At 51.5% G+C, this 19100-nt stretch overlaps 1 protein-coding gene across 1 annotated transcript in view; it reads left to right on the top strand.

Moving 5' to 3' along the window:
- The first annotated feature begins 3503 nt into the window (after positions 1 to 3503).
- LOC131820041 (ATP-binding cassette sub-family A member 17-like) overlaps positions 3504 to 19100 on the top strand; it is a 64638-nt gene continuing 49041 nt past the window's right edge. The window contains exons 1-8 of the mRNA XM_059155523.1: positions 3504 to 6858; positions 7098 to 7356; positions 9587 to 9714; positions 10566 to 10728; positions 12011 to 12270; positions 12903 to 13019; positions 13900 to 14017; positions 18475 to 18648. Of these exons, the coding sequence (XP_059011506.1) occupies positions 6790 to 6858; positions 7098 to 7356; positions 9587 to 9714; positions 10566 to 10728; positions 12011 to 12270; positions 12903 to 13019; positions 13900 to 14017; positions 18475 to 18648 (1288 nt within the window). The 5' untranslated portion in view covers positions 3504 to 6789. The remainder of the gene's footprint in view (positions 6859 to 7097; positions 7357 to 9586; positions 9715 to 10565; positions 10729 to 12010; positions 12271 to 12902; positions 13020 to 13899; positions 14018 to 18474; positions 18649 to 19100) is intronic.

Raw genomic sequence — 19100 nt, 5'->3', positions numbered from 1 at the left:
GCTGTACACATACTCCTTCGTTCAGTGATGGAGAGGCATTAATATTGTAGTGGTTAAAACTGCTTATGGAGGGGCGCCTGGGTGGCTCAGTGGGTTAAGCCTCGGCCTTCAGCTCAGGTCATGATCCCAGGGTCCTGGGATCGAGCCCCGCATCGGGCTCTCTGCTCCGCGGTGGGCCTGCTTCCTCCCTCTCTCTCTCTGCTTGCCTCTTGGCCTACTTGTGCTCTCTCTCTCTCTGTGTCAAATAAATAAATAAAACCTTTAAAAAAAAAAAAAAAAAAACTGCTTATGGACTCTGGCCACACAGCCTCGAACTGAATCCCAGTCCTTAATGCCTCACGTAACCTCTTCGTGCCTTGGTTCCCTTGCCTAAAGCAGGGAGCACATAGTACTCACTTCATGGGATTGCCGTGAGGATTCAAAGCTTGGAAACATAAGGAATGCTTCAGAAATGCTCGGCACTTAGCAAGGTGCCAGTTCCTAGTTTTGGGGAGGTTTTGAGTAAAGCCTTCTGTAATAGTTTGTATATAGGTTTTGTATAAGAGATGTTATTTGTGTCTGTTTGAAAGTAAAAATGCCCTTTTTATTTCATTAACAATTTAGGGATAGGATCGTTGAATTGTATGGAAGTGTGTGTTTAGCTTTATAATAAAACGTAAGAAACACACGGCTGCACCATTTTGCATTGCCCCATTGATTTATTTATAAGAGTTCCCGTCGCTCTGTAACTTTGCTGTCACTGAAAAAATATTTTTTCCCAGCCATTCGAGTAGCTGGTTGTGTATTTTATTGTGGTTTGAATTTGCTTTTCCCAGTGACATAATGCTGAACATCTTTTCCTGGGTTTATTTGCCATACATACATCCTCTTTGGGCCAGCATCTTTCGAAATTGGGTGTTAATTTTCTTACTGTTGAGTTTTGAGAGTTTTATATATTCTGGTTAGAGCTCCTTTGTCAGGTAAGCAACTTGCAAATATTTTCCCCCAGTCTGTGCCTTGTTTTCCCACCCTGTTAATCTTTGGCAGAGAAAAAGATTCTAATTTTAAACTGATTTTTCTTTTATGCTTTTCGTGTCGTATCTCAGGAAGCTTTGCTTAATCCAAGGTCATAGGGATGTTCTCCTGGAGGGTTTTTTTTTTTTTTTTTATTCCTAGAAGTTTCAGAGTTTGAGGTTTTGCACTTAGGCCTATGCTGTATTTTGAGCTGATTTTGCATAATGGTTTGAGGTATTGATCAAAGGGTTTTTTTTTCCCCCATACATGATACCATCTGTCCCACCACCCTCTGTTAAAAAGATAATTCTTTTTCCATTGAATTGCACCTTTGTCAAAAATTGACCATATTGGTGAACCTCTCTTTTTTAACTCTTTTGTTCCACTGGTCTGCGTGTGATTTTAGTCTGGGCTTTGGCACGCTCTTTCTGTAAAGGGTTGGAGGGCAAATGCTTAAGGCTTTGCATGCCAAGAGGCAAATTTCAGGGTATCATACACATCCTTGTTATATGAGACATTAATTTATATTAATTTAAAAGTAATTTAAATTAATAATTATATTAACTTATTATATTTTTTCCAAAAAAATTATTTAAGACATTAATATAATAATTGAATATAACTTTCTCTTTGCAACATAGATCTACTCATGAGAACAACGGAGGTCTTTTTTATGGGTTAATGTATTGCTTTGCCAGGGTTCAAAGATAGTACTCCTTACCATCAGAATCTGTTGTACACGCTTGTCTGTCACTGTGGACCGGTCACGAGATTTTGTGTGTCTCACCTTGACTGTGACTTCAGTTGACTGTCTTCATGGCTTGAAGGCATTGATCGAACCCCATTAGACTCCTCTCCATAACTTGCCTTGTTGCCCGTCGTGCATTACAGATAAGTCCCAGCCGGCTGAAGGTGAGATGGAGGGTCCTTAGTCACATAATTACACCGATTTTAAAATAATGAAAATTTCCAGGACGCCTGCATGGCTCAGTGGGTTGGGCCTCTTGCCTTCAGGTCAGGATCACAGGATCCTGGGATCGAGCCCTGCATCGGGCTCTCTGCTCAGCAGGGAGCCTGCTTCCTCCTCTTTCTCTCTGCCTGTCTCTGCCTGCTTGTGATCTCTCTCTCTCTCTCAAATAAATAAATTCTTTAAAAAATAATGAAAATTTCCTTTGCATGTACACTGAGGTCTGGAAAACACTGCTGGAGCTGTCATCTGAGCTTGGAAGATGTTGCTTGTTTTGTCATCAAAACAATCATATGACAGAAGAAGTCTCACCCAATGGGCACGGTAGGGGCTAAATTCAGAGCTATTCCATGCTTGGTCGCTGTGGTTGAGGGCAGTTCTCCTAGCCATTGGTTTGCAAGCTGGGCTGCAGTGGGCTGCGTTTGCCCAGGGCCCATAGTTGTCCTGCCTAGGCTTCAGCTAAGTCTATATTGTCTTAGTTAGTGTAGTGTCAATGAGGCAGGAGGTATCTCCCAGTTCTGTTCTTCTTTCAGTATGATTTTGGCTATTTTAGTCCCTTTGCCATTCCGTGGGAATTTTAAAGTCACCTTGTTGATGTCTGTCATTGATACTGTAGAGATTTTGACTGGGATTGCACTGAATCTAAAAATCACTTTGGGGGAACTAAAGTCTTCGTACATCCGTCTACAGTCCATGAGTATGGTATATCTTCCCATTTATTTCATTTTTAAAAAACTTTCATTAACGTTCTTTCATCTAGATTCTGGACATATTTTGTTGAATGTACTTCTAAGTATTTCATTTTATTGATATTATCACAAATGATACCTTGAAAAAAACTTTGGTTTTCCGCTTGTTCCTTGCTAGTATATAGAAATACAACTGACTTTTGTATATTGACCTCATCTCCTGGGACCTTGCTGAACTCACCTATCAGTTGTAGAATTTTTTTTTGTAGATTTCTTGGGAAAATCATGATATTTGAGAGTAGAGACACTTTTCTTCTTACATTATTATTATTATTATCGTCATTATATGCCTTCCTTGTAATGTTTTTGTCTGGCTTTTGTATCAAGGTAATGCTGACCTCATAATATGAGTTGGGAAGTAGCTTACTTCTTCTACTTCGTGGAAGAGATTGTGTGGAATTTGTATCATTTCTTCCTTAGATGTTTGTTAGAATTTGCCAATAAAACCATCTGAGTCATGGTTTCTCTCTTGGGACGCTTTTAAATACAAATATAATTTCTTTAGCAGATAAAAGACTTTCAGGCTACCTATTTCCTCTTGAGTGAATTTGGATAGCGTATGTCTTTCCGGGAATTGGTTTCACCTAGGTAGTAGAACATAGAGAAATCAGTGCTGTTACTGATAATATTCAGTTAATTTGAAATGTTTTCTTTATCCTGTTCTAAGTTCCCATGAATACTTTGGTGTATATATAGATTATTCTTTTTTTTTATTGAGCTGTTACTGTCCTAGTATGATATTATTTTTTTTTTAAAGATTTTATTTATTTATTTGACAGACAGAGATCAGAAGTAGACAGAGAGAGAGAGAGGAGGAAGCAGGCTCTCCGCGGAGCGGACAGCCCGATGCGGGGCTCGATCCCAGGACCCTGGGACCACGACCCGAGCCAAAGGCAGAGGCTTTAACCCACTGAGCCACCCAGGCGCCCCTAGTATGATATCCTTTTAATTAATGAAGTTATATAACAACAAATTTAATAATGTGGATAGTTTCTGGTTGTTATCTGTCCCTTTCAGAATTTTCTTGCCTGATTTCATACTTTTGGGCTTCCTGTGGATTTCTGAATCAGTTTTTAAAAAATCTTGTTGAAATCTTTATTGGTGCTATGTAAAATTTGTAGATTTATTTAGGAGAATTAAAATCTTCATACTGACTCTTCCTTTGCAGTGATATGTCTCCCCGGGGACACCCTGATGGCTGGTTGGTTAAGTGTACATCTCTTGATTTGGCTCAGGTCATGATCTCAGGGATGTTAGATCAAGCCCCATGTTGGGCTGGGCGTGGAGCCTCCTTAAGAGTCTCCCTCTGCCCCTGCCCCTCCACCCCTCTACGCCTCCACTGCTTGCTCTAAGTTTTTAATACTTGTTTATTTATTTGGAAGGGAGAGAGAGAGTGTGCACACACGTGTGCACAGGTGAATGTGGGGGAGGCAGAGAGGGAGACCTGCATGGCCCTGCATTTGTATATGTAATATCAGTGTGTTATAAGCAAGCTTTTTCTAAGGTTAAAAAGAGAGAGAGAGATCCAGGAATACATGGTGGATTTTATCAAATGCCTTGTTGGAATTTATTGACACAATAATATGTTTTGAATCTTTTGACCAGTAAATACGGTGAATTACACCAACACATCTCATGATAGTGAAAACAGTGAATGATTTCTGTATTTCTGGGATGGATTTCCCGTTTGTTCATGGTGTTTTATTCCTTTCATGGACCTCATCAAGGGCTTTTCTCTCTTTTCTTCAGTGGGAACGAGTTGTAGTTTTTTTGTTTGGGTGGTGGATTGGTTGATTATAAATGCCATCCTTCTCAGAGTTTGGGATCACTGTTATGGTAACAGGTTTTTAAGTACCGGACGTTTTCTGGCTTTACGTTTATAGATCAGATCGAGTAGCATCAGAACAAACTGTTCCTTGCAGTTGAAAACGACTCACCCATTTGAGTTATTACTGCTTGTCCTTCTCTGCAGGCTCTTGGACAACTTTCTCGATTTCTTCACAGTTTGTTTGCAGAAATATTTAGGTTTTTAACAGTCTCTTCCTGGGGGCGCCTGGGTGGCTCTGTGGGTTAAGCCTCTGCCTTCAGCTCTGGTCATGATCTCAGGGTCCTGGGATGGAGCCCCCTGTATTAAATGTGATGCCCACGCCCCTTGCCGGGTGAGTCGGCAGTGCCCCCATGAGAGCGGACAGAGTTTCCTGCCCTGTTGCGTTGATGCTGGAATGGTTAGCAAGTGTGTGTGGGAAGACGCTTGAAATGCATTTGTGCGGTTTGCCTTGACCTTTGCCACTAGAGCAGCTTGCCACGAGAGATGTGCAGAGCAGACTTGCATGCGTCTCCGCCAGCCACGCTAACAAACCACCCCGGACCTGGTGCCGGAAACAACACGAATTTATTTCTGGAGGCTGGACGTGCAAGACCCAGGTGCCGGCAAGGTTGGATCTTCCGGCCAGTTCAGTCCCTCCGCTGGGCTTGCAGGTGGCTGCCCCGGGCTCATGCTCACCTGGTCTTCCCTCTGCTCCCGGTAGCCCTGGCCCACATCTCCTCTCACCGTTAAGGGCACAGTCAGGCCACCCTCACCGCCTCGTTTTGCCTTCATTGCCTCTGGAAAGGCCCTGCCTCTCAGAACAATCACAGGCTGAGGTCCTAGGGACGAGGACCTCAACACCGCGGTTGGTGGGGGGCACAACTCAGCGCATAACCAGACCTAAAGGCCAGACCAGCCAAACCCAGGAGGCAGCAGGCCATGAGCAGACATTTACTCTGAGGTTGGGGTTGTCAGATAAGAAGCCTGCCCCCAAGGTTGACTAATATAATTGTGTCTTGTAGTCACTCTTTTTTTATGGAGGTGAAATTCACATCACACAATGAGACTCTTTAAAGTGTATCTTCCGGGGCGGCTGGTGGCCCTGTCTGTTGGTGTGGCGCTCTTGATTTTGGCTCCGGTCATGACCCTGGGGTCCTGGGATTGAGCCCCGCATCGGGCTCCCTGCTTGGTGGGGAGTCTGCTTCCCCCTCTCCCTCTGCCACTCCCCCTGCTCATGCTCTCTCTCAAATTAATAAATCTTACAAAAACTCATGGAGCCCGTCTCCAGCGACGTTTAGTGCTCGCAGCACTGTTTCTTCAGTTCCCGGCGGGCAGTGTCGGAGAGCCTTCTCCCTGAGGAATATGCATCCCTCAGTTCTTTCACCGACGGGAAAACATCTTCATGGAAGTGAAAATCGCATCGTGGTGGGAGCTAAAAGTCAAAGCCTGTGACCCTGGGAAGCAGAGCATGAAGGGGAAGGAACTCGCGGCTTGGCTGGCCTGCCCTTCTTCACAGGCTCGACCCTACACTCGCTGCGGCCCCGGAATGCCTGGAGTTGTGTGTCTGTACCTACGGAGAGCTCAGCACCTGCCGGCCCAGCTCTTGGGTCTGGCAACTCGGTGGCAGAACAACACAAAACAAAACAAAAAATCAGGTCAAAAAAACCACAAAAAAGCAAAAAGCCCCGACTCCCTGCCTTCGTGGGGCATGCATTCTAGAGGGAAATCAGACCAACAGCGCATTCAGTGGTGTAAATGGGCTACGAAGAACGAACACGGAGGACTGGTGGCATTTCCGAAATTTTACACAGGGTGGAAGAAAGGCCTCATGGAGATGGCGGCTTTCTGTGGGGGTGATGCCCCAGGGGGGCAAGCTGAAGCCAGTTGTGTCCCCTCTGGGTCATGGCCAGGCCTGCCGCAGGCAGGAAGTGGGAAAGGAGAAGAGCTGGGGAGGGCTTCGCATGTTCTCATGCCCCTGCTGGGAAGGGGGATTGGGGGCCGTGGAGTCACACGGGCTGGGGGCTGGGGCAGGAATAGCCCTGCGCCCACTGCAGAACCCCGGTGCAGGCTACAGACAAACAGAGGTCACCCCAGTGTCCTGCACTGCAACCCCAAAGAGCCAGTGAGGTCACCCCTGGGGGTGTCAGCCCAGCCGGGGCACAGGGGTGTGGAGAGGTGTGCAGGGGAGGGGCAGCCAGCAGCAAGGCAGGGACAGCACTCTGAAAGCTCCTGGAGGACCGATATCTGCCTGGTTTGCTTCCCAGCCGCTGCTGATGCCTCCCCTCCACGTGAGAATGTGCAAGAATTTAAAACTTCTTCTTTGGAAGAATTTCACCTTGAAGGTGGGTATGACGCTCGGTGCGGCCATGGGCGTCTCCTGGGGCGGGACTGAATGTCGAAGTCAGGTTGGGTTCTAATAATGGAGGAAAGAAAAAAATCAGCTTAGAACGGGGCCCCTTTCTGCAAGTCCGGTCGGTTCCCATTGGAGCTCTGCGAACTGTCCTAGGGGAAGCCTCGGCACCGGGTGACTTAACACGTGCGTCCTGCTTCGGGTGAACACATGCTTTCCTTTCTGCTGCAGAAGCGGAAGCCCCTGGTCGCAGTGCTCGAGGCCCTCACGCCGCTGTTGTTCTCTGCGATCGCCATGTACCTTCGCGTCCACAGTGTGCCCAGGAAATGGCCTCCTTTGAACCACCCCGCCGTCAACATCAGTTTGCTGCCAGCGTTCTTCTACTTCCCCATGCAGGCTAAATACCAGCTCGCGTACATCCCGTCCCAGAGCGACGCCCTGAGGGCTGTCACGGAGATGGTGCAGGACGCCTTCGATGTTGAGTTTGAAGGTGAGACATGAAGATGGGGGAGGGGCCGGGGGAGGGCATTTTTCCAGAGTTGGAGGCCTTCTCCAGAGGGTGTTCACGGACATGATTCCAAATCGGGGTCTCCGAATCCAAGAAAGTCTGCAGAGGTGGTGGGAGAGCAGCCTGGGGGGGACTCGGATCCTGCAGCTGTGCCCCCGACACTTGAGAGATTCTGAATTAGTGTTCCGATGGGTCTCTCTTCTCCTCCTGACCCCTTCTAGTCCCGTCTCTGCATGGAGCCAGGGAGATCTCTCAGAGTTCAGCAGGGACTGGCCAGCCGGTGCTTCAGCCCCTCCAGTTGCTTATACTGCACAGGAGGTGGAAGAGCCAGGCAGACCCTTCTCCAGGCTCCCCTGTGCCCCACACGCCTCCTGAGGGCTGTGCCGGCCTATCCTCTTAATGGCGCTTAGCTAAGCAGCTGGGGCTTAGGTCTCTCACCTTTGCCTCCGTCTCTCTCACCGCACAGCCACTAATGGCTCTCTGGGCGGCACCTGCCATCCCTGGTGGGGCTCCGGCTCCACGAGGACAGAGGCCCACGTCTGTTCTGCTCCCCTCTGGGCCTACCACGTGCCTGGCACCTACTGCCCCCTTGGTACACATTGGCTGGATGGATGAATGCACTGAGGCCGACATGGCCTTTCAAAACACAGAGTCCACAAAACGTGAGGTGATTTCCCAAAGTTCTAATTATGGCATATGTTTTTGTAAAGGCATTTCAGTAACGCAGAAAGTACAGAGTGAAAAGGTGGGGCTGTCCCCATGCAGCCCGGAGCACTCCTCGTGCACACACTCCTTTCAAAGCCCGCCCGTGGACATGCGTGCTGGGACGGCTGTTTGGTGCCTTGTGCTTGCCTAGCGCCCTGAAATCCCGTTCCAGTCCAGTCGTATCTTTCACAAATGTGAGATTGTGAAATGAACTACGGGGGTGACCTTAGGGCTCGAGGACGGCCAGAGGGGGGCCTGCCATAGGGTTGGGGAGCTGGCAGCCGTGAGCGAGGAAGGAAGTGGGGAGAGTGGTCCCGCTGAGGTCGGAGTGTCTGCAGGAGCCTCAAAGGCCTTGTCCAGGTCCTGGGTTTCCTTCTCATTCCCAAGGCCGCCCAGGGTTTTTTTTTTTTTTAAATAAGATTTTATTTATGTATTTGACAGACAGAGATCACAAGCAGGCAGAGAGAGAGGAGGAAGCAGGCTCCCTGCCGAGCAGAGAGCTGGATGCTGGGCTTGATCCCAGGACCCTGAGATCATGACCCGAGCCGAAGGCAGAGGCTCAACCCACTGAGCCAGCCAGGTGCCCCGGGAAGGGTTTTAAGAAGAGAAGTTACCTGATTTGTTCTAGAAAAGCCAACTCTGACTGTTTTCTGGAAGAAAGACCAGGGCCCGTGGTCTTCACAGACATTCAGGAGAAGGCCGGGGAGGGCGCTGGACACATAGGCAGACACGGAGCTGTGTGGATGAATTCGAGATCAGTCTACAGCCGGAGGGGCGCCTGGGTGGCTCCGTGGGTTGGCTGTCTGCCTTTGGCTCAGGTCGTGATCCCAGGTTCCTGGGATTGAATCCCGCATCGGGCTCCCTGCTCAGCGGGGAGCCTGCTTCTCCCTTTCCCTCTGCAGCTCCCCCTGCTTGTTCTCTCTCTCTCTCTCTCTCTGAAATAAATAGAATATATATATTTTTTAAATCTGCAGTGGGACATGGTGGGTCAGAAGCCCTCCTGCCCGCTTTGGGCCTTTCTCAGTGGGCAGCCCTCCTGCTCCCAAAACATTCAGGCTTTGAATCCGGGCTGGTTTTCCACCCCATTTCTAGGGATCCCTCAGTGGCCTCCGCCAAGAGGAAAGCATTTCTATTCTGTCTTTCCTTAAGATCCCAGCTCAGGCAGTTTATCTTTTCTTGGGGTCGAGGTCTTCAACGTTTGCTTCTGTTTTATTGCTTCTGGCTCCTGTCTTGTCGTATTGCCGTGGGTATTCTGCCCCAGGTGTTGGGCTGACCCCTGCTAAGAGGAATGTGGCGCTGACTGTGGGTTCCAGGGCTTTCCTTCCAGTCCTTGCATGGCTCGCGGCCACCCTCCGTGTGCTCGCAGGTTTGCAGAAGGCTCAAGGGAGTGAGTGAGGCTTGCGGCCCTCATCTGAGAAGTGGGAGCCCCTGCCCAGGGAGGACGGCAATGGGTGGGCTGCGTGGGCCATCCCGCCAGCCCCTCATGGGCTGGGTCTTCTCTCCGCAGTTCTAGGCTATTCTTCAGTGCCCGTCTTTGAGAATTACATAATCCAGGATCCCAAAGGCTTCTATGTGTGGGCTGGAATTGTCTTGGATCACAGCTTCAGGGACAGCAAGCAGCCCCTGCCATTGAAGGTAAGGACAGCCTCTCTGGCACGGCCTGATGGCACTGCCCAGCCCGGGGGGTGAGTCCATGAGCGAGTCTTGTCACCTGAGCTGTCCCTCTGTTGTCCTGTGTTACTGTCTTACTGCCGGAGGAGGGAAGTAAGTCCTCCGGGTTTCACTCCTTGCAGCCTAGACCCAGGGGCCCCTCCGGTTCTCAGGCTCCTTCCAAGGGAAGCCTTGTGCAGGGGAGGCTACCTCCGAGGGGAGGGGAACATGCGTGCCAACCGCCTGGTTACGGACTGGAGCCCAATCCACAACTGCTGGCCGTCTAGCTGTGGGAAGGGCACTGGCCTTTCTGGGGCTTAGTTTCCTTGCCAGCATAATGGGATTAATAGTAGTTCCTAACTTGGAGTCTTAAATGAGTTTGTGCCCAGAAGGGAGCTGGGAAGAGGCATTTTCCAGAAGGACTGGTCCTAGTCACCACGGTGACAGGCACGGACTCAAAGTGGGAGGTCTGTCTGTCTGAGGGGAAGGCAGGCGCTCCTGTCTGGGGTGGGAAAGCTTTGGTGTCGGGCCATACCGTCACGTCTAGAGTGTCAGAACCTGCGTGGGGTGCTGGAAGGCAGAGACGGACGTACGTATCCACAGCCAGCAACGCATGGCTAGCATGTAGACCAGGCTCGCCCTGGGGTCACCGACTGAACCCCACAGTCCGTAACACCTCCCCCTTCCCTGACGAGGAAACCACAAAAAGGTCACATGACTTGCCCAACCGTGGCCTCCTCACGGGGGCTCCGGGCCGGCTTCAGGCCCGGGGCTGCTCTGTCCTGGGTCCTCTGGGCGTCAGGGTCTGGTGACCGTGGTCCCCCTTCCCCCCACAGATCAAGTACCGCCTGCGCCTGAGCAGCATGCACAGGAGCCCCTTGGCCTTGAAGGTCGCCGCCGACCATGAGCGCCTGGAGGGCTGGTGCACAGGCCTGCGCTACCCTCTGAACCCTAGCCAAGTGCCCCGGGCCTTCGGACATTTCGACGGGGGCCTCCCTGGTGAGGAAGCCTGCGTGCGCGCCACCTGGCCCTGAACGTTTCGGGAGAGGATGAGGGAGAAATTATCAGAGGAAGCGGCAGTGAGGCGTCCCCCTGTGTTGCAGCGACGCCAAACTGCTCTGCGAAGGAAGGAAGCGTTTTACAGAAACAAGGAGGGGGCGTCCCTTAGGTTTCTGTGCACACTAACATTTGCCTTAGCTTCCAGCAGGCTGGGGACACCCGCTCGTCCTCCTGAAGGACGCACGTTCCCCGTGTCACCGTAGAGCTCTGGGCTCCCTCTTTGTCAGGGGCTGGGGGGGGCTCTCCCTGCAGGGCACAAGCTGCTCGCAGGACAGGGCGCCGACAAGCCGCACCTCACTGTGGGACGAGCCCACACCCTGGGCCTGCCCGGCCAGCGGCCAGCGAGGGAGTGTAAACCAAGGGCTCACAGACCCATGTGATTCCAGAAAGTTTCCAGCCCTTCTGCGGAGGAAACTCCAACACGCAGTCAAGACCACGTGACACTCCTGGGATTTTAGTACCGACCGTGTGTTCCTCCCACGTTCAACCTCCCGGATCTGGGGCCCACGGGGGGCTGGGCCCTCGGGAGACCTTGGATGCCTCCACCTCACTCCTGTGCGCCCCGCCCTGCCTCTACCCACAGGAGGGCCCAGAACCGCGCTTGGAGGTAGGGCCATTGCCTCTTACAAGACCCCCAGGCCTGGGTCTCTGCCCTTCACCTTTCATCTTTTCCCAAAAGATGATCTCAGCCCACCGACGACACTGTATCAGAACAAGGGCTGCTTACGGTCACGACTGTTTGTGAGGCTTGGCAGCAAACGCCGATGCCCGTTACCCTCGGAACACAGTGGTGACCGCTCAGAGACAGGTCATAGTTGGGGAGGGGCACCGTGTCTCCCAAGTGCTTTGAACTGAACCATGCCATGCGTCTTGGATGACTGGAAGTGCAGAGCGGGCCCCCTTTCCCGGGAGCCCGAGCCCCGAGCAGAGGGGCTGTGGGCCCATCACACGAGAGCATTGTGGGGCACATCCCTTGTCTCCTCGGGACACCTTTGCCCCGGTCTCTGTGATTGGTCTCTGTGCCAATCACAGCCATGGGGGCTGTGGCGACTCTGCTCCTCCTTCCACGCAGCAGCAGGAAGGGGGGAAGCCTGTCGCCCCCCCCCCCCCCGTCGGCATGCCTTCATGACCCGTTAGCCACGACCGTCTGACTCATCGGGTGTCCTGCCACGTGGGTCTTCCTGGGTGTCTCATGCCCAGTGTGCGCTCTGCTCTCATTCAGGATACAGCAAGGAAGGCTTCCTGACCCTACAGCATGCGCTGGACAAGGCCATCATGCGGCACCACGCCCACAATGCCACCGCCCAGATGTTCCAGGATCTCACAGTGCTGGTGAAGCAGTTCCCGCACGGAGCCCACATCCAGGACACGTTCTTGCTGGTCCTGCAGAGCGAGTTCCCTCTCCTGCTCACGCTCAGCTTCCTCTGCCTCGAGCTCATCATCATCAATTCCGTGGCCCGGGAGAAGGAGAAGAGGCTGAAGGTAACCGGGCCGGCGTGGGACGCGAGCCTCTGCCGCATGAGAAATGCCCCGAGCGGGGTGAGGCCAAGGCAGGGCAGAGGTTGCCAAGGCCTCATAGGGGCCTCCAAGGGGAGCTGGCTGGTGGACGGTCTTCTGTCCTTGGACCCGCTCATCACTGAGGCGACCCCATCTGTTGTGACGATGTGAGCCCTTGCTTTGGGGCTCGGGCAGGGGCACCGATCGGGAGGGGCTTGCTGAGGGGCTCCCTGAGAAACGCACAGGAGGGGAGTGACCCCCTGGGAGCAGCTTGCTGTTTTGCCGCTGTAGCTAGGAGCCCTCTGCCGGGAGGCCCCGCCGGGCACAGGGCTGCTCCCGCCGGTTTCCCTGCTGTCCTCGCTCCCGTGACTTCTCTCCTCACGGTTCTCTCTTTGGAGGCCATCGACCTTCTTACTCTCTAATTTTCTTCCCCTTTGGCGGATTCTTGTGACTGTGCCTAGATATAGCTTCCAGGGACCCTGCCTGGCCACACCTGCCGTGGCTGTTTGCTCTGCGTGCTGGCGCATACAGCGTGCTCTAGACCGAGGCCGGCTGCGCAGGGGTGGTGGGCGTCTCAGCCGAACTCGTGAGACCGCTAGCTCTTCTGCTTTCCGCAGGAGTACATGTGCATGATGGGGGCGAGCAGCCGGCAGCACTGGGCCGCCTGGTTCCTCACATTCTTCATCTCTGCCCTTATCGCCGTCTCTCTCATGACCGTCCTCTTCTGCACGCAGGTATGCGTCTCCGGGCCCCGGGAGGTGCTCAGCGGTGCAGAGGGGGGCCGGGGGTGTGTGCTGAGGCTCGGCCCCCGGCGAGCACACAGCTAGTGGTACCGCAGCTTGGTGGGGCTCAGGCGCAGAACCTGCACTGCCCGGGAGAGCCTGACCCTCCTTCCACTCTCGGGTCTGCAAGGGCTGGCCACGGGCATGGTTAGTTTCATTAGGAAAGTGGAATTCCGAGAGATATGTTTCAGAAACTTTAAGACATGGCACATTTTGCACTCTACGCAGAGTTGAAAACAGTTCTTGGAAGAGATGAGGATGTCTCTCAGGCCCCTGCTACCTTGTTAAATTTTCCTTCCACGCTACTGTTGAAATTCAGGATTCCGATTTGCTAACTTCCATTCAAGGACTAAATTATCATCCCCCATGTGGATGTATGAAAATCTACCTTCTAAATTGCCAACGTTGGGGCCCTTCGGGTAAGGGAAGGCAAGAAAACCCAGCCACACAGCACAACACGTAAAACAAAGAAAATGGCCAGGAAGTGTCAAAAAGAGGAGACAGACGTAAGCTACCAAAAGGAATACTGTAGTCCTCTGTAATAGTGACAGTGACCAATGCGATAAAGTCCCTCATGACAGCAAGAGATTCACCCTGCATTCAGACTTGTGCCTTCTTTAAAGAACGGTGCACGGACAAGGCATCATCTGTAAATGATGATGGACACCGGACCAAAGTCTGCCTCCCAAAAATCGGCATGTGTTGTTTAATTAGGATCATCTCGTGTGTTTTCGGTGTGTGTGTGTGTTTAATTCCTGCCTTGTTAACGGGTATTTCGTGTCTTCCCATTCCCTCCATGTAAAAATGGCGCCCGCCTGTGGCTGCCTCGCAGGTGAACGGTGTGACGGTGTTCAGAAACAGCGACCCTAGTTTGATATTCGTTTTTCTACTATGCTTTGCTACGGCCACCATTTTCTTTGCATTCATGATCAGCACATTCTTTCAAAAAGGTGAGTCCCGACGCCGCTGGCTGTCAGGGAGGGTGTTCATGACTTCTCTTTCTGGCAGCGCCGCTCTTTGGGTCACCCACGGCATGAATTATCGTGCCTCCAAAGCCAGGTTGTCACCTCTGCACTTACTGTAACAATGGGCTAATTCCATGCCCCATCAAAGGCTTAGGGAACCAGCTCAGGTAGGTATGTTTTTCTGCTGTTTGGCTTCTCAATGTCGTTTCAGAGGGATGCAAATGGTTAAGTCCCACATTGGACGGAGATGAGGGGTCAGGCATCAGTGCTGATGGTTTCCCAGATCTTGGTTGTGACTTGGGCACAAAGGTAGGGTAGCTTCCAGGACACCACAGTAAGAATAGAATTCCTGGGACTTCGGTCCTGTCAGGAGGGGTATTACCTCTAAAATTATTGGGAGAATCAGGGGCGTCTGGGTGGCTCAGTGGGTTAAAGCCTCTGCCTTTGGCTCAGGTCGTGATCCCAGGGTCCTGGAATCGAGCCCTGTATCAGGCTCTCTGCTTAGCAGGGAGCCTGCTTCCCCCTCTCTCTGCCTGCCTCTTTGCCTACTTGTGATCTCTGTCAAATAAATAAATAAAATCTCTAAAATAAAACAAAATTATTGGGAGAATCAATGAACTACTAGGGACACAAATAACAGGAAATGGGGTCAAAGTCAGAGTATGGGAGAATTCCAATAGAGAGGCAGAGGTAAAAACATTCATGGAGGGTGGGTCCAGCAGCTGGTGACAGAAAGAGGGCTTACGAGAACTTGGGCAAAAATCAAAATATGTTATAAATGAAGCCAGGCAGTTTACTCTTGACATCTGTGAATATTTTACATCAAACATCACGTTGTAATAGTCTAATATGTGGGTCCTGGCAAATACCGACTCCGCCAAGATGGGAGTGTGTTCCTTGGGAGGTTGACTGCGCCTGGACGCTGTCTCCTGATTTGAACGCTATACCAAGTCCCCCCCCACTCCCGCAGTAGCTCCAGGACAAGCATGGCTGGAGTCGGGGTCGAGCAAGAGAATTATGTGGGGACCCTGGAGCACGAGTATCAAAGCGTACTTCAAAGTTAAGGCTAACATGGTGCTGAAAACAAAAACCCAAAATACTGAACTTGTGTTCAAGCACAAGAAGGAAGCAGAGGGCTGGAAAGAAAAGGCAAAACCAGAGAGGTCAGATGCACAGCAAAGCAAGACCAGACTAGAGAGCAAATAGCAGCAAGAGTCACAAGTGGGATCAGGAATGTAGCGCCGCTGCAGAGTTCGCGATCAACCGGTTTTTGACGAAGGGGCTGGGACAATTCAGCAGGGCAGGTTTAGTCTTTTCAACAAAGAGAGCTGGACCAGCTGCGTGTGTACACACACAAGGATGACGTTGGACCTCCGCCTCACACGGTACGTAAGAATTAACTCAAAGTTGCTTATAAACCCAAAGGTAAGAGCTAAAACTGCAAAACCTTTAAAAGAAAATTCAGCCATGAATCTTTGTGATCTTGGGTTAGACGGTGTTTTCTCAGACATGACACCAACAGCATAAGCCATAAGGAAGAGGCTCGATAAATTGGATTAAATCAATATTAAAAACTTTTGTGCTTCAAAGGATACCATCAAGAAAGTAGAAAGACAGTCCACAGAATAAATGAAAGAAAACTTAGAATTGAAAAATAAGAACACAGATATTCCAGACTCATTCTGTAGGATACCATTATCTGGATACCCAAACCAGGAAAGACAGCAGACCAGTAAAACTACACACCAGTATTCCTTATAAAGAAAGATGTAAAAAGTCCTCAACAAAATACTGGCAAACTAAACCAACAGCATAGTTAAATGATTACACACCATGCCAAGGGGGATTTATACCAAGGATACAAGGATAATCACCACTGTATTTTAAGTATACTCGAATTAAAATAAAAAGCTTAAAAAAAAGAATAATTCAACATATGAAAAACAATATATTTAACACACTACTTTGGATGCAGGAAAAAATAAACACAATTTTATTCACTTTTATTTGTCTCAAATGATACTGAAAAAGCATGGGACAAAATCCAGTGCTTTTCTTCTTCTTCTTTTTTTTTTTTTTAAAGATTTTATTTATTTATTTGACAGAGATAGATCACAAGTAGGCAGAGAGACAGGCAGAGAGAGAGGAGGAAGCAGGCTCCCTACTTAGCAGAGAGCCCGATGCGGGACTCGATCCCAGGACCCTGAGATCATGACCTGAGCCGAAGGCAGCGGCTTAACCCACTGAGCCACCCAGGCGCCCAAAATCCAGTGCTTTTCATGATAAAAACACTTAACAGACTAGAATATAAAGGAAGTATCTCGACCGACAGTGAGCATTCACAAAAACCCTATCGCTAACCTCAGATTCAATGCTGAACAACTGGAAGCGTTCCCCATAAGATCGGGAAAAAGATAAGATGACCACTCGCCCCTCTGCCGCTCAGCAATGTACAGGAGGTTCTAGGCAGAGCAATTAAGAGTGAAACAGAAAAGGCAGCTGGAGAGGAAGAAGCAAAACTCTCTCCATGCAAATATGACACGATCTTATATAGAGAAAACCCTTAAGAATCCACAATAGCAACTTTTAGAGCCATTAAATAAGCTCAGCAAGTTTGCAGGCTACAGATGAACACGTAGAAAACCGTTGTGTTTCTAGACACTAGCAGTGAACGCTCCAAAAAGGAAATCGAGAAAACAATTAAAATTAAAATCAAATTAAAATTGAAGCTTAAAACACCTCCCCAAAAATCTGTGATTTATAACGGGGCCCCAGGAAATGCCTCCCTGGGGATCTTTGAAGGATGCTAGCGCTGCCACCCAGGACCCCCCCCCCCCCGCCAGGCTGCGGGTGGGAAGGTGTCTCCCCACTCCTGCCTGCTGCCTCCAGACCACGCCTCTGCCCTCCCTGCTCAGAGCACTCAGACACTTTGACCAGGAGGGTGTCATCCGACTAGACCACACTCCTTCTTACCCAGGACTCTGCTGCTGCCTGTCCCCTTCCACACTCGCTGGAGTGCTTCATTCTCTAAACCTCAGCCTTGCCAGTAACGCCTTGCCCCAAACACCTCATTCTTGGCCCCTCATCTCCCTGTTTAGCTTCTTCCCTCTCACACCTGCCCCTCCCAGTAATTCTTTGACCCCCATTGAGACACCTGATCGTCGCCCCTAACGCTGCTCCACTAGCCGTCACCCCACCGTGTGCCTGGCCGGCTTCCCCAGCCGCTCCGATCCTGGGACCCATCATGACTTTGACTCCTTAAACTTACACCTGTCCACTGAGCTGGCGCTGCAGGTTCTCAGCCCGGCTCCCACCAGGCTCCCTGCTCCCCTGCACCTACACCTGAGCAGGGGGACTTGGCTGGAGAAAAAGTCTCCCCTGAGCAGACTGTTTTCCGGGTCTCAGTGAGGTCCCCTGGCCTTGCAACCCACCCACGTCCCATGGTCAGTTTGCCTCTCACCTCTCTGAGACAGCACTTTGGAACCTCTTCTCGACCCGCAATGGACCACAGCCTTTCTCCCCTCCGCACCGAGGCTGACAGCTGTGCTGGCCTCACGGGGCTCTTTGTGCGGACCCTGACCTTGAGCAAGTCCACACAGACAGTGCATCCGTTTCCCCCTCTGGGAAATGGGAAAGCCACAGTATTTGTGACTCTGTTATGAGGATTAAATGGGATATTACAGGGAAAGTGCTGAGAACAGTACTGGGTACAGAGCAAAAGCTTAATAAATATTAGCAGTTCTTAAGGCCTGTTACAAACGGAGAACCTGAAACTCAGAGACGTCGACAAGATCGAAGGTCAGCCATGGTTCATGAAGCCGGCTTCGGGCAGGGCCGTCTGGAGCCTCAACGGGGCGCTTTCCTTCGTGGATGCCATCCTCACCTCCCCGGCTCCTACACTCTCCACTTCCCAGGAGCTGAACATCGGCATCGCACCCGAGCTCGTCTCCCAGCCTGTGGTCGGCCTGGCTCATCTCCCAGTCCGGAGGGCTGTGCCCACAGCCGGGAAAACCCCGAGACCCTGACGGTGCTTCCCGAGTTGCACGACCCTGCACACATGTACTTACTGTGGCTGAGCCTCCGTTTCCTCCTCTGCCAGCAGGGAGGGTGTGAAGGCTCTGTGAGGGGCTGTCGGTAGGCTGCTGGGCTGGGGGCTGCGTTGTAGGCCACCATCTGTGCAGGGAGGGCTCGGGCTGTAGGAGACGCTGTCCATGCTGTCTGCGGCAGACACAGACCTGTGCCCTTACGGATCCATGCCCGCCGGTAGTGCCGCAGGTGCCCTTAGCCTTTCCAAGAGTGGAAGCACAGAGTCCGTAAAAGGCTGCTTCCCTTCTGGGACAACAAGGCCCCCGCAGATCCGCCGCCCCCCTGCCCAGCTGAGGCAGGAAGGGGCCTGGGCCACCTGGCGTGTGGCTGATGGCCGCTGCCGTGTCTTCCCGCAGCCCACGTCGCAGCTGCCGCGGGGGGCATCAGCTTCTTCTTCACGTACCTCCCGTACCTGTACTTCACGTTCAGCTACCCCCAGAGGACGCACTTCCAAAAGCTGGTCTTCTGTCTGCTCTCCAACGTGGCCATGGCACAGGGGGTCCAATTAATCTCCACGTTTGAGATAAAAGGTGAGCCCTCTCTTTCCCGCGGAGTGGGGGGTGACCTTGAAGCTCAGAGGGGCCAGGGGACCTGCGTTTCTGCAAGGCCCTCACAGGCAGCTTCTTTCAGCCTCAGGAGCGCTTGCAACACCCTGGCAACCACGGTGGGTGGTAGGACACGGTTCACACCACACGGCTCTCAGTGGTTTGGGAGCCCAGCTAAAGCCAGTAACGACTTTGCAATTACAAGCCTATGTAGTTACATGGAGAAGACAGAGCTGAGTCGGTGAGCACGTTAGAACTTTGCAGATAACGGAGGGCCATTCGCAGATGACACGTTCCTCGCGCACAGACTTGGGGGCAGCCTGGGGGCCTCGTAAGCTCCACTCTGGGAAGCGCACCCTCACAGGCTCGCTTGTCCTACCTTCCGGAGGTGGGAGAATTCCTCAGGATGCCGACGGCCACCGCAGAAGCTGGCAGCT

This window comes from Mustela lutreola, chromosome 17 (assembly GCF_030435805.1).
Source record: "Mustela lutreola isolate mMusLut2 chromosome 17, mMusLut2.pri, whole genome shotgun sequence".
In the NCBI taxonomy this organism is placed as follows: domain Eukaryota; kingdom Metazoa; phylum Chordata; class Mammalia; order Carnivora; family Mustelidae; genus Mustela; species Mustela lutreola.
This window is presented reverse-complemented; position numbering and strand designations above follow the sequence as displayed.